The sequence below is a fragment of the Pristis pectinata genome, chromosome 6 (genome assembly GCF_009764475.1).
Source record: "Pristis pectinata isolate sPriPec2 chromosome 6, sPriPec2.1.pri, whole genome shotgun sequence".
NCBI lineage: Eukaryota > Metazoa > Chordata > Chondrichthyes > Rhinopristiformes > Pristidae > Pristis > Pristis pectinata.
In genome coordinates, this window is record NC_067410.1 from 6456927 (window position 1) to 6472395 (window position 15469).

Consider the following 15469-nt stretch of genomic DNA (forward strand, 5'->3'; position numbering starts at 1 on the left):
CCGTTTGTATTTGGATCATGTTCTCTGAATGTCTCTGGCTGTAATCTGCTGCAGATAAAACCAAATTCAACAAAAGGATGCAGATGCAGCTGCCAAAAAAAAAGTCTTCTCACTCTGAGTCATGACTTGCATTTTCTCCCCAGAAGAAGTGTTGCTGTTTTGGAGAGCAGAAGCAAAATGTTTTTTTTATTCCTGAAAGTAATTTTTGAATAATTAAACATTCACTTCGATCTTCTGTCGCCTTGCAGACAGATGAACAATGAGGTGAGGTCTTTGGGAGAAGTGACCAGGGTTCAATTCCGGCCACTGTCTGTAAGGAGTTTGTACGTTCTCCCCATGTCTGCGTGGGTTTCCTCCAGGTGCTCCGGTTTCCTCCCACATTCCAAAGCCGTATGGGTCGGGAAGTTGTGGGCATGCTATGTTGGTGCCGTAAGCGTGGTGATACTTGCGGCTGCCCCCAGAACACTCCGTGCGAAAAAGATGCATTTCACTGTGTGTTTTGATGTACATGTGACTAATAAAGATATCTGATCTTAAGTAGGGTTAGAGGCCATGGGCGGGTTTAACTGGAATTGGAGAATGACATTTTGAAGGCCTTCAAAATCCTTTTTGTATTTTTAATGTAAATTCTTTCCTGTTTCTACAACAGAAGTTGACTTTATGGAAGAAAACAAACCTTGCTTTGATATCCTTAGGATATCCCAAAGTACTGTACAGGCATCAAATCAAGTTATAGCTAGTTTTTGTATACCAAGGTCGCACAATCAATATCGTGATTGGTGACCAGTTATCTCTTGTTGGTAATATGTTAGTCACAACTATAGGGACACAAAATTACAGCTTGGAAGAGGCCATTCGGCCCATTAAGTCAATGGTGATTCCATGCAGTGGTGTTCCAAATAGTCCCGTGGCCTTGCAACTCATTTTCTATCAAGTTCTTATCTACTCCATTTTCAACATTTACTTTAGGCTCCTGGATGGGAGTTCCCCTTTTGAGTTGAATCTACTCTCAATGCTTCCCTGGTACTACGTTCCAGATTCTAACCATTCACTGCATCTCAAGTTTCGTCATGTGTGCGGTTCTTTTGACAACCATTTCATTCTCCGTTCTCTGGTCTATGACCCTTCAGCCAATGGGAATGGTGTCTATCTATCAAATACTCCTGTCTCAATCCTTTATGATTCTAAATACTGCTGTCCCCAGCTCATCCACTCTCTCCATGTACCAGAAATCCCTCATCCCTGGAGTTACTGCAGTATATCTCTTCTGAGCCCTCCAAAGCCTTTGCATCTTTCTTAGAATGTGGGGCCAGGAACTGAACACACAGTACTCCTAGTTGTGGCTGAGCTGGCGTTTTATAATGGTTCACTGTGACATTCTCTCACTTTATGCTTATTCATACAGTTCAGAATCCTGCATGCTTTTTTAATTGCTTTCCTAATCTGCCCTGCCACCTTCAACAACCTTTACATGTATACCTCCCGTTCTGGTACCCCTCTTAGAACTGTTGATGTGACCTCTAGTTCGTACTGCTTCTCCTCATTCTTCCTACCGAAAAATAAATCTGCACTTCTGTGATGTATTTCAACTGTTGTGTGTTCCAAGAGCCTGGCTATGTCTCAGATCCAATATTTCACCATACTTCCAAGTTTTGGATCTTGTCCCCTGTACATTTGAGGTATTAGGAAAAGCAGGTATCCTTGTGCTTGCAGGAATACCATAAAGTGTTTCCCTCCATAGCTAAGGACATTTGTTTTCTACTATTTTTCCCTCCTGTCGTTTGGCCAATTTCCTATCCATTCTGCTGCTTGTCCTTTTATCCCACAGCCTTTAACAAATCCATGCTGGATTACTCTAATCAATCCACACTTGTCCTAGTGACTGCTAATGCAGTCCCTGATGATTGTTTCTAAATGTTTCTCTACCACCAAAGTTAAACTCATTGGCCTGTCATTACTTGACTTCTATTTTGAGCAAAGGTATAGTGTTTGCCGTTCTTCGGTCCTCTGACACCACCTTGTATCCACAGAGGTTTGAAAGATTATAACCAATATCTGCCCTTCAATAACCTACAATGCATTCTATCTGGACCAGGTGACTTATCCACTTTAAACGCAACTAGCCTTTCTAGAACCTTCCTTGGGAAAGGTACCAGCAGCTGCATCTTCCTTTTGTTTAAAAATAAAATAGCCCTTGGGTAGTTATCCCCTGTGCCTCCATGCGTAGATTTTGTTGGTCCCTGATCACCCCTACTTTACATGCCCATAGAATACTTCTGGATTTTTATTTCATGTTTGTCACCAATCTTCTCATTTGCCTCTTATTTCCTTTTTCACTTCCCCTCTGAACTTTTTATAATCAGCCTGGTTCTCATTTGTGTTATAAGATGGACATCTGTCATGTGCTCTTTCTGCTTTTTTTAAAATTCATTTTACTCTCCTTTTCTTTAATCATTTAACTGCCATGTTTATTACTCGTGGAGATATACCTAGTCTGTACCCGAACCATCTCAAAAACTGCCTGTTCTGTCCCATCCCATTGGAAATGGCCATTCTCCAACCTCCTGCCTTGGCTAAAGAGCAATCCCTGTCCTTTTCTTTTGATGCTGTGACCACTGTTCCCCAGATTTTCCTCCACAGATGCAGTCTCCTCATTCCACAGAACCCAAGTCCTTGTTAGGCCAGGAATATCCTGGTCAAAAAAGATCCCGAATGCACTTCAAACATTTCTCCCTGATCTTAACCTCCTGTATTTTTACCATCCCAGTCTATAATAGGATAGTTGAAGTTTTTATCTCTGCTCTATGACTTTTGCACATCTCTGTAATTTCCCTCATATTTTATCCTATGTATCCTTGTCACTGGGTGGGAGCCTAAGAAATACTTCATTAGTGTAACTGATCCCAGTTCCTCAGGAATCTAAAATGTGTAATGCAATTGTGTGTTTTATTTCATGGGACTTGAGCCATGACTCAACAACAAGAGCACTGTCACAGAATGAGTGGTAATCTCTGCACCAGTGCCTCTGCTGGTGGGCAGTTGCAATTACAACCACAAGTTTACATATTCAGTTTCCATTGTAACTGAATGCCGCAATTTAAATGGAAAAAAGTTGACTATTTTGACAGATTAATGACCCCTAACTCTGTTTGGGTTACTGCTGGGATTAAATTAGTCACTGGTGGAATGTATGGATTACAGCTGGTTCAGAACATGGACATACTTTTGGCTGTTTGACCAACATCTTGCATTTGTACAGGGCATTTAACAACACCTTGTCAAGAAAGAAAACCTTTGTCCATGTGAGCAAAGGTTTGGTCAATGAGGCAAGGAGGGTCTTAAAGAAGGAAGCATAAGGTGACAAGTTTTGGGGAGGGGATTCGAAACTTTAGAATCTGGGTAGTTGTTAATGGTGAGGTAAATGGAATCTGTGATGCAGGATAGCCCAGAATGGAGGGAATAAGGGTGGCTGTAATTTTGAGAGGAGGATATAGTTTGTGGAGCTGGAGGAGCACAGTACATTGACGTTGGCTTAAAAGAAAACATCTGTGTCCACAAGGAGAGAGACTTCAAGTCTACACTTAATGTACTTGCAGTCAATCAGTCATGAATATTATCTGGAAAGATCCAATTTGACCCTCTGACCACTTGAACTCCTTTTTACTTTTACCTAACCTAAGCTCATTGATACCCAGGACTTCCACTATGCTTTTACTACCCGCCCTTTTCCTTGTTATACAATCCTCGTGGTGGGCCGAAGGGCCTGTTTTGTGCTGTATGGTTCTATGGTTCTCTTGTGAAGCACTGTCTTTTATGAATGGAGGTTATTGCTTGCCTGAATGTGAAGGATGCTTGTAGTTAGATTTTTATTTGATGTGTGTAATAACCTTTCAATCCAAAGTGTTCAATCTTGATGCTTGTGAGCAAATTGAATATTACTTAAGTTGACTGGAAAACCTGGGTAGCACTTTTTCCATTGTTTCAAAACCACTCACTAATTTTTCTGAAATGTTGAGTTGTAAACTCATAGATAAAGTGTGGAAATGGGCCCTTTGGCCCACTGTGTCTGTGCTGACCATTAAGCACCTAGTTTTATGGTAATTCTACTCTAATCCATTTTTATTCTTCTCACTTTCCTATCCACCCCCCCCCCCCCCCCCCCCAGATTCTACCACTTGCCTGTACACTCTGAGCTAACTTGCAGTGGTCATTTAATGTACCAGCCTGCACATTTTTTGGATATTTGTGATAGTTTAAAACTTTTCTCTTCGTGTGCCATTCTGTGTACTTCCATCCTGGTTGCATTGAAATAGAAGGAAGTGGCACCTTCTCATTCTTTATCCGAACTCTGTACTACAGGACTGTGTGCTCCATCAGTCACTTCTTACTCAATTATGGCTTTGTGCATTACAGCAAAAAGAGAGCAGCAGGGATATTGACTAGCTAGGTGTGAATTACCAGGCTGTCAAAGGGTTCAAATAACATCAAGTCATCTCAACTTTGAAATTGGATTGACGTCTGTGCTTGGCCTGTGGCATAATAATAACCAGTTTCACCTTGTACTGTCTCTCTCTTACAGGCTTCTAGTGTAAGGATTTGTGCCATCATGTGTGGGCGCACTGCATGCTCGCTGGCAGCTGATCAGCTTAGACGTGCCTGTGCTTTTCGGGACGGGCAAGGAAGGAGAAGGAATCCTGAATGGAGAGATGGGGACCAAGATAAGTATAAGCCCTCGTTCAACAGAAGCCCACATTCCAACAGTCCAGTGCTGGTATCCAGGAGACACTTTGACAAAGTACTTGATTTCATCCACCCTAATTTCTATGTTGCCTAATGCCTTTTGCATTTTATACAGTTCTACAACATGGAAACAGGCCCTTCAGCCCAACTTGTCCATGCTAACCAAGGTGCCTACCTACACTAGGTCCATTTGCCTGTGTGTGTAGCCCGTATCCCTTTTGCTCCGGACTCCAGCACCTGCCATCTCTTGCCTATGCACCTGTCCAAATGTCTTTTAAATGTTGTAATTGTACCCACCTCTACCACTTCCTCTGGCAGCTCGTGCTATGTGCTCACCACCCTCTGGGAGAAATTGGCCACCCCAGTCCCCTTTAAATCTTTCCCCTCTCACCTTAAACCTATGCCTGCTAGTCTTAGACTCCCCTACCCTGGGGAACAAGACCGTGGTCATCCACTCTATCTATGCCCCCATGATTTTATAAACCTCTACTGTTTTATTAATTTTGGGATAAATGTTTTTTTTCTTAATCCCAACTTTGTGCTGCAGTGAAGCAAATATAAGCAGAAGTGGGAAAACCAGTCTGTGGTTTTCATGGAATCGTAGTGGGAATGGCACAGAAAGCGGCTGTTCAACCCACTGAGTCAATGTCAGCGTTTAAAAGCAATCTCATCAGTCCCATTCTCCTGACCTTCCCCCCACAGCTCTTTCTTTACTGCCAATTAAGTTCCTTTCGGAAGGCATTGATTGAATTTGCTTCCACCACCCCTCCAGGCAGTGAATTAAGCTCCGAACTACTCTCTGAATTAAGGTATTTCTTGTACCTATTACTCAGAATTTTAAATCTATGTCCTCTGGTCCATGCACCAGCTGCTAATTGGAACAGCTTCTATCAACCCTATCCAAACAAGGTGTAATTTTGTACACCTCCAGATCTTTCTTCAACCTTCTCTGCTCCACTCAGTACACTGTTTGTACGTTCGCCCTGTGTCTGCGTGGGTTTCCTCGGGGTGCCCTGGTTTCCTCCCACATTCCAAAGACGTGTGGGTTAGGAAGTTGTGGGCATGTTGGCACCAGAAGTTGTGGGCATGTTGGTGCCAACACTCTATGTAAAAGATGCATTTCACTGTGTGTTTCGATGTACATGTGACTAATAAAGAAATCTTATCTAAAAAAGTCCCTCATCCCTGGAACTCTCCTAGTAAATCTTTTCCGCACGCTCTCTAGAACCCTTGCATCCTTTCTAACACAATACTCTGCTTGTGGTATAGCCAATATTTTGCACTGGTTTGACATTGGTATTGGTTTAATTATTGTCACTTGTACCAAGGTACAGTGAAAAGCTTGTCTTGCATACCGTTCATACAGATCAATTCATTACACAGTGCACTGAGGTAGTTCAGGGTAAAAACAATAACAGAATACAGAGTAAAGTGTCACAGCTACAGGGAAGTGCATTGCAGGTACATACTGCCTTATTTCCACTATGGACGTCAAGTCCCTGTACACTTCCATTCCCCCATCAGGAAGGCCTTAAGGCTTTCCGCTTCTTTCTCAACACCGACCCAACCAGTTCCCCTCCACCTCCACCCTCCTCTGTCTGGCTGAACTTGTACTCGCCCTCAACAACTTCTTTCAGCTCCTCCCACTCTCTCCAAACTAAAGGTGTAGCCATGGGCACTCGCATGGCCCCAGCTATGCCTGCCTTTTCGTCGGCTTCGTGAAACAGCCCAGGTTCGAAGTCTACACAAGTAATGCCCCCCCTCAACTCTTTCTCTGCTGCATTGACTACTGCATTGGGGCTGCTTCCTGCACCTGTGCTGAGCTTGTCAATTTCACCAACTTTGCCTCCAACTTCCACCTTGCCCTCAGATTCACCTGGTCTGTCTCCCACACCTCTCTCCTCTTTCTGGATCTCTCTGTCTCCATCTCTGGACATCTTTCACAAACCCACTGACTCCCCCAGTTACCTTGACTACACCTCTTCTCACCCAAGTCACTTGCAAGGGTGCCATCCCCTTCTCCCAGTTCCTCCGCCTCATCTGTTCCCGTAATGAGGCTTTCCACACCAGGATGTCTGAGGTGTCCTCCTTTTTTCAGTAAATGGAGTTTCCCTTCCACAACCATCAATGCTGCCTTCACCCGCGTCTCCTCCATTTCCCGCACATCGGCCCTCCAACCCCCCCCCCCCTCCCCTCCACGTAACAGGGACAGGGTTCCCCTTATCCTTACCTATTGCCCAAGAGCCTCCGCATCCAACACGTCACTCTCCACAACTTCTGCCTCCTCCAATGGGATCCCACCACCAGGCACATCTTCCCCTCCTCCTGTTTTCCCCACCCCCACCCCTTCTGTGGGGATCGCTCTCTTCGCAACTCCCTTGCCCACTCATCCCTCCCCACAGATGACCCCCCCCCACCTCCCCCCAGCACATCCCTGCAACCGTACAAAGTGCTACACCTGTCCCTACACCTCCTCCCTCACCACCATTCAGGGTCCCAGACAATCCTTCCAGGTGAGGCAGTGCTTCACCTGTAAGTCCAAAGGTGTCATTTATTGCATCCGGTGCTCCCAGTGCGGCCTCCTCTACACAGGTGAGACCCGACGCAGATTGGGTGACCGCTTCGTCGAGCACCTTCGCTCTGTCCGCCGCAAAAGCAAGGATCTCCCGGTGGCCACTCACTTCAATTCCACATCCCACTCCCATACTGACACGTCTATCTTATCTACCACCATGTTGAGACCAGACGCAGGTTGAAGGAACAATACCTCATATTCTGCCTTGGGAGCCTCAACATTGATTTCTCTAACTTCTGGTAACCCCCCCCCCCCCCCACCTTTTTTTTTAACCCCCTCCCTTCCCCCTCCCCACCCCGTCTTCCTTCTTTCCAATGCCACCTCTCCCCCTTCTCTTTCCCCTTGTCCTGCCCTCATGACCTGCCCATCTATTCCCCACCTCTTTATTCCATGGTCCACTGCCCCTCCTACTGGATTCTTCCTCCTTCAGCCTTTTGCCTCTCCTACCTATCACCTCTCAGCTCCTCCCCCACCCCCAACCTGGACTCGCCTGTCACCTGCCTGCGTGTGCTCCTCCCTCTCCCCCCCACCTTCTTATCCTGGCTTCTGTCCTCTTCCTTTCCAGTCCTGATGAAGGGTCTCAACCCAAAATGTTGACTGTTTATTTCTCTCCATGGATGCTGCCTGACCTGCTGAGTTCCTCCAGCATTTTGTGTGTATGTTGTTTGACATAACTTCACTGCCTTTGTCCTTTTATGTCAATATTTCTAAATCCCATATGCTGTACTGACCACTCCCTTGTGCTCTTCCACTTCCAGAGATTTGTGTTCACCCCTCGTCTGCCATCTGATCCATATCGTCTTCCCTTTTTCTTCCAAAAATGTCACTTTACAAAGCTCTGTTAAACTTCATCTCCCACTTGTACACCTGTAATATTCATGCACTCTTCTAGTTCATTATCTCTACTACCTCTTATTTACTGATATTTTAAAAACCAATACAAAATATTGATTCAATATTCTAGCTATGCCTGACCTGCTGAGTTCCTCCAGCATTTTGTGTGCATTGCTCCAGATTTCCAGCATCTGCAGTCTCTTGTGCCTCCTACCTTTATGCACTGATACCTTCTCTATCCCTAATTGGCCCCATCCCCCTTTTATTTCCCACTTTCCATGTACATACCTTTAAAAGACACCTTGGGCTTTCTTTACATTAATTGCTATCACCTTTTTGTATTCTACTTATTTAATTAGTTGCCCATAGACTGCGTTTGTTTTCCCAGGAGTAAAGAAGGCTGAGGTGTGACCTGATGTGGTAGGGGGAAATGTCTCATGTAGTGGTTAGCGTAACACTATTACAGCGCCAGTGACCCGGGGTTCGATTCCGGCCACTCTCTGTAAGGAGTTTGTACGTTCTTCCCGCGTCTGCGTGGGTTTCCTCCCATACGGGTTAGGAAGTTGTGGGTGTGCTACGCTGACGCCGGAAGCGTGGCGACACTTGCGGGCTGCCTGCAGAACACTCTACGCAAAAATGCATTTCACTGTGTGTTTCGATGTACATGTGACTAATAAAGACATCTTGTCTTCCTCTGATTTCTCCCTGTGTGTCAATGCAGCTCTGTTGGCACCAGCTGGTGTAGGTCAGTTCACCATCACCAGCCTGCTTTGGGTACGGGTAACATCTCGTGCAGCTGCTGAGATGCAGTCTGTTGACTGATCTAGTTCCATGTCCAGTGGGTTGCTGTGATTCTGGGGGCACTTGCCTGGATACATTTTCTCAGTTACGGGCTGAGATATTGTTCTGTTGGCACTAGACTGGCAACATTTTCCCTGTTACAGGGCATGTTGGTTTTGTGGGCACTGAGCAGGTACAAGGGATGTGTGTATCTCAGTATTGGTTTATTATTGTCACTTGTACCGAGGTACAGTGAAAAACTTGTCTTGCATACTGATTGTACAGGTAATTCATTACACAGTGCATTGAGGTAGTACAGGTAAAAACAACAACAGTACAGAGTGTCACAGCTACAGGGAAGTGCATTGCAGGTAGACAATGAGCTGCAAGGTCACAACGAGGTAGATTGTGAGGTCAGAGTCCATCTCATCATAGAAGGGAACCATTCCATAGTCTTATCACATTGGGATAGAAGCTATCCTTGAGTCTGATGGTATGTGCCCTCAGGCTCCTGTATCTTCTGCCTGATGGGAGAGAACCACTTTGACCATCTTGGTCAATGTACCACTTTGGCCTCCTATCCCAGTCCTAGGGTCTTCTATCCCAGTAGAACTTGAACTCAACAATCTGGACGTTGTCAGTCCAGTACTATTAGCGTCGTAATAGTACTAGACTGGCAACTTCCAGTGCTTCTAGAGGTGCCACCTATCTGCAGTTCTAGAGATGCCAACTGCACTCTTAGTTGTGGTTCTTGTTGGGTGCTTGGTCTGTGCCCATGTTAGAGCTGAAATCCATCTGTGCTCTTTTATTTTGTCACCTGACTCTTGTTTCGACAGCATGCGGAGAGTGCAGAGCCTATGCTAACAGCCATGCGGTGGGGGCTTATTCCTTCCTGGTTTCGGGAAAGTGACCCCTCGAAAATGCAGTACCATACCAGCAACTGCCGCAGTGATGGGATGATGCAGAAGAAGTCGTACAAGGTATGACACTCAGTGAGCAAGTGGATCTCGCAGTAGTCGCACACTTATCCTACAACTCTGCTATCATTGAATCGTGCAGTTGCTTGGGTGATATTTGACCTGCAGAGCAGAAACCAACCGGGAAACTCTATTTCTCACTCCCCAGCTGCAGACTGACCTACTGAGTATATTGAGCAATTTTTTTTGTTTGTATTGCAGAAAACCAACTGTTTCACCAGCAGCTTGTGATTATCAGCCTTGAGCCTCCTGACCTTCAGAGCACCCAATAGAGCTCTTTCCTATACAGAGAAACATAGAAAACCTACAGCACAATACAGGCCCTTTGGCCCACAAAGCTGTGCTGAATGTGTCCCTACCTTAGAAATTACTAGGCTTACCCATAGCCCTCTATTTTTCTAAGCTCTATGTATCTATCCATCAGTCTCTTAAAAGACCCCATCGTATTCACATCCACCACCGTTGCTGGCAGCCCATTCCATGCACTCACAACTCTGAGTAAAAAAAACTTACCCCTGACATCTTCTCTGTACCTACTCCCCAGCACCTTAAACCTGTGTCCTCTTGTGGAAATCATTTCAGCCCTGGGGAAAAAGCCTCTGATTATCCACGTGATCAATGCCTCTCATCATCTTATACACCTCCATCAGGTCACCTCTCATCCTCTGTCGCTCCAAGGAGAAAAGGCTGTCTTTCTCCATCTCTATACCTCCATCTTTCAGAACCTCGGGCTTTTCCCAAGGGCTTCCAAGTGAATGAAGTACCTCGTTAGTCACTCTTGAATAGTGAGCACCCTGAGGCTTACAGGTCGTTTATAGAGATCGTGACTGATCCTGGTCAACTGCCTTTGCCTCGTATCCCTTAGTACCTGTAAGAACACGAGCGTAAGAAATAGCAACAGGAGAAAACTATTTGACCCCTTGCCTCTGCTCTGCTATTCAGTAAGGTCACAGTTGCTCTTTTACCTGTGTGGCATTTCCTTGTATTAAACCACTTCCCTAGTTATCAAAAAATTTACCAACCTCTGTCGTGAATGTACTCTGTGAGTGCACCATCTCAGCTGTCCAGGGTAGAGAATGCCAAAGGATCATCACCCTCCTGGGTGAAGAAATTTCTTTTTCACCTTGGTGCTGAATGGCCAAACCCTGGTTCTCGACACCCCAGCCAAGTGAAACGTCATTCCTGCATCCACCCTGTCAAGTCCCATATTTTGTATTTCAATGAGATCACGTCTCATTCTTCTGAACTCTAAGAGTTTAGGCCAGTCTGCTTAATTGGTATTGGTTTATTATTGTCACTTGTACTGAGGTACAGTGAAAAATTTGTCTTGCATACCGTTTGTACAGGTCAATTCATTACACAGTGCAGTTATATTGGGTTAGTACAGAATGCATTGATGTAGTACAAGTAAAAATAATAACGGGACAGTCACACCAACCAGGAATGACCAGGTAAACCTTCATTACATTCCCTCTATTGCAAGTATAATCTTGCTTGGGTAAGGAAAATGGACTTGTATGCAGTATTCCAGGCATGGGGTTAATGGAAGTCTACGGTCTTGATTTTAAAATGAATAATTGACCCATTGTGAATTTGGGTTTGCGGAAAACAATTCCAAAATACAGCCGCGTTGGGTGTAGGAGTTTTTTCCTCAATAACTCCTTGTAGCATCAGTGTGACAAAATATTTGAGATTCCTGCTTTCCATCAAAATGCACCAAAACCTAGTGCTCTTGCCATGCACTGGGAAATATAAAATTACTACACATTGAGATTTAGAAATCTTAATAATGGCATCAAAATTGGAATAGTGTGACCCAGAAGTGGACAATTCAAAACTCTTAAAAGAGCCAGTAATCATCTCAATGTTGTCTTGACAGGAACCACTTATTAAAGGCCAACGCTGTGTCGTGTTGGCTGATGGATTCTTTGAGTGGCAGAGGCTACAAGGGGAGAAGCAGCCCTACTTCATCCACTTTCCACAGACTTGTGAGAAAGAAGAGGTGAGGTAGTAAGGGGTTGAATTCGCATTTTTCCTTTCCTGACTGTAGGGTGTCCTTAATGTCTTGTCATAGAGTCAAATAGCATGGAAACAGGCCCTTTGGCCCAACTCGTCAATGCTGACCCTCTGAATCTTTCCTATCCACTTGCCTGTCTAAATGTCTTTTACACCTTGTAATTATACCTGCCTCAACCACTTCCTCTAACAGCTTGTTCCATATACCCACCACTCTCTGTGTGAAAACATAGAACAGCACAGAAGAGGCCCTTCGGCCCACAATGTTGTGCCGACATAGCTAATCCATCTGACCTACAGATTGCCCATATCCCTCCATTTTCCTCTCATTCATGTGCCCATCCAAGCCCCTCTTAAAAGCCCCCAATGAATTTGCCTCCACCACCCTATCAGGCAACGCATTCCAGGCTTCCACCACTCTCTCAGTTTAAAAAAAACTTACTCCTCACATCTGTTCTGAACCTACCCCCTCTCACCTTAAGTGCATGCCCTCTGGTATTGGATCTCTCAATAATGGGGAAAAAGATATTGCTTGTCCACCCTATCTATGCCCCTCGTAATTTTATACACTTCCAACAGATCACCCCTCAGCCTCCGCCGCTGCAGAGAAAAGAGCCCAAGTTTGTCCAGCTTCTCCTGATAGCACATGCCCTCTAATCCAGGCAGCATCCTAGTAAACCTCCTCTGCACCCTCTCTAAAGCCTGGATATCCTATAATGAGGTGACCAGAATTGTACACAATACTCTAAGTGCGACCTAACCTGACTTCTATAGAGATGCATCATATCTTCTTGATGTCTTGAAAACCTTGCCCCCCGGGTCACCTTTTAAATCTTTTCCCTCTTAGCTTAAACCTATGCCCTCTAAGTTTTAGACTCTCCTACCCTGGGGAAAAAGGACTGTGTGTTTCAATTCACCTTATCTATGCTCCTCATGATTTTCTAAACCCATATAAGTTCATCCCTTAGCCCCCTACGCTCCAAGCAAAAATATCCCAGCCTATCCAGTCTGTCCTAATAACTCAAGCCTTCCAGTCCCTGCATCATCTTTGAGAGTCTTTTGCAGAGCTAATGAGGGGAGTCAGTTAGAGGGGCAGGTTTGGTGTTGTCTATATCGAAGTTTGTATGCCATTTGGCCAGGTCAGTATAGGAACTGTTCATGGGATACAGAGGAATGTGATCTGGTAGATCTAAATTTACCTTATTGGCATGAAGCACAGCCATCCATGGGGATTTTTAGTGATTGGAGGTTGTTTGCAATGGAAGGTCACAACACCTAGAACTGATTTTCTTGTTTATTGTGATGTATGTGGCCGCCTCATTACAGGAAGGATGTGGAAGCTTTAGAGAGGGTGCAGAGGAGATTTACCAGGATGCTGCCTGGATTGGAGAGCATGTCTTATGAGGATAGGTTGAGCGAGCTACGGCTTTTCTCTTTGGAGGGAAGGAGGATGAGAGGTGACTTGATAGAGGTGTACAAGATGGTAAGAGACATAGGTCGAGTGGACAGTCAGAGACTTTTTCCCAGGGCGACAATGGTTAACACGAGGGGACATAATTTTAAGGTGATTGGAGGAAGGTATAAGGGGGATGTCAGGGCTAAGTTTTTGAGAGTGGTAGGTGTGTGGAACACACTGCCGACAGAGGTTGTGGGAGCAGATACATTAGGGACATTTAAGAAACTCTTAGATAGACGCATAAATGATAGAGAAATGGGGAGCTATGTGGAAGGGAAGGGTTAGATAGATCTTAGAGCAAGATAAAATGTCGGCACAACATTGTGGGTCGAAGGGCCTGTACTGTGCTGTAGTGTTCTGTGTTCTAAGTGTACAGATTGCGATAAGCTTATGGGTTTGAACAAACTGACACTGGCTGATGGTTAGGAGTGTGTAGGTGGTAGGAAAATAGCAGTTGATGACTTGGGTGAGCATAAAAGCAACAAAGGCTAGCGTAGCGGTTAGCGCGACACTATTACAGTGCCAGCGATCGGGGTTCGCTTCCCGTCGCTGTCTGTAAGGAGTTTGTACATTCCCCCGTGTCTGCATGGGTTTCCTCCGGATGCTCCGGTTTCCTCCCACGTTGCATTGCAAAGACGTACGGGTAGGTTAATTTGGGTTTAAAATGGGCGGCGTGGACTCGTTGGGCCAGAAGGGCCTGTTACCACGCTGTAAATAAAATTAAAATAAAAAAAATAAGATGGGAAGTTGGGCAGAGCGTTGGCAGATGGAGTTTAATCCTGATGAGGTGATGCATTTTGGGAAGACAAATAGGGGTAGGGCATATACCGGAAATAGTAGGGCACTATGGAATGTAGATGACCAGAGGGATATCGGGATTCAGGTCCATACTTCCCTCAAAGTGGCAACACTGGTAGATGGGGTGGTGAAGTAGGCATGTGGCATACTTGCCTTCATAGGTTGGGGCATAGAATATAAAAGTTGGGATGTTATGTGGTAACTTTGAAAAACACTGTCGCAGCTGGAGTACGGTGTGCAGTTCTGCTCTCCACACTACAGGAAGGATGTGATTGTGCTGGAGAGACTGCAGAGGAGATTCACCACGATGTTGCCTGGATTGGAGGACTTTAGTTGTAAGGAGATATTGGATAGACTGAGTTTGTTTACCCTGGAGTGAAGGAGACTGAGGGGTGACCTGAAGAGGGTACATAAAATTATAAGAGCGACAGATGGGGTGGATAGTCAGAATCTTTCATCGCACCATGGTTGGGTGATGAAAAAAATGAGAGGGCGTAGGTTTAAGGTGAGATGAAGGAGTTTTAAAGGGAATCGGAAGGGATTTTTTTTAATACAGTGTGGTTGATACCTACAACACACTGCCAGAGATGATGGTGGAATCAGATGCAATCACTGTGTTTCAGGGACAGCCACTTAAGTAGGCAAGGCATAGAAGGATATGAATCTGGTGTGGACGAATTGTGTTCAGTTCTGGTCGCCTCACTACAGGAAGGATGTGGAAGCTTTAGAGAGGGTGCAGAGGAGATTTACCAGGATGCTGCCTTGATTGGAGAGCATGTCTTATGAGGATAGGTTGAGCGAGCTGGGGCTTTTCTCTTTGGAGAGAAGGAGGATGAGAGGTGAATTGATAGAGGTGTACAAGATGATGAGGCATAGATCGAGTGGACAGTCAGGGAATTTTTCCCAGGGCGACAATGGCTAACATGAGGGGAAATAATTTTAAGGTGATTAGAGGAAGATATAAGGGAGATGTCGGATGTAAATTCTTTACACAGAGAGTGGTGGGTGCGTGGAACGCACTGCCGGCGGATGTTATGGGGAAATGATACATGAGGGACATTTAAGAGACTCTTAGCTCCCCATTTCTCTATCATTCATGTGGCTATATGGGAGGGATGGGTTAGATAGATCTTAGAGCAGGATAAATGTCGGCACAACATTGTGGGGCTGAAGGACCTGTGCTGTGCTGTAGTGTTCTGTGTTGACTATCTCTTTTTTAAAAAATATTAACCCTCATGGCCACTATTCATTCTCCATAATCACAAAGGAACTAGTCTTTTGGAAGCTTGCCCT

General features: G+C 45.1%; 1 protein-coding gene across 2 annotated transcripts in view; it reads left to right on the forward strand.

Moving 5' to 3' along the window:
- The window catches only part of hmces (5-hydroxymethylcytosine binding, ES cell specific), a 42785-nt gene that overhangs the window by 10806 nt on the left and 16510 nt on the right, over positions 1–15469 (forward strand). For both annotated transcript variants that reach the window (XM_052017156.1, XM_052017157.1), the window contains exons 2-4: positions 4580–4795; positions 9766–9909; positions 11786–11908. In XM_052017156.1, coding sequence (XP_051873116.1) covers positions 4607–4795; positions 9766–9909; positions 11786–11908 — 456 coding nt within the window. In that variant the 5' untranslated portion in view covers positions 4580–4606. The remainder of the gene's footprint in view (positions 1–4579; positions 4796–9765; positions 9910–11785; positions 11909–15469) is intronic.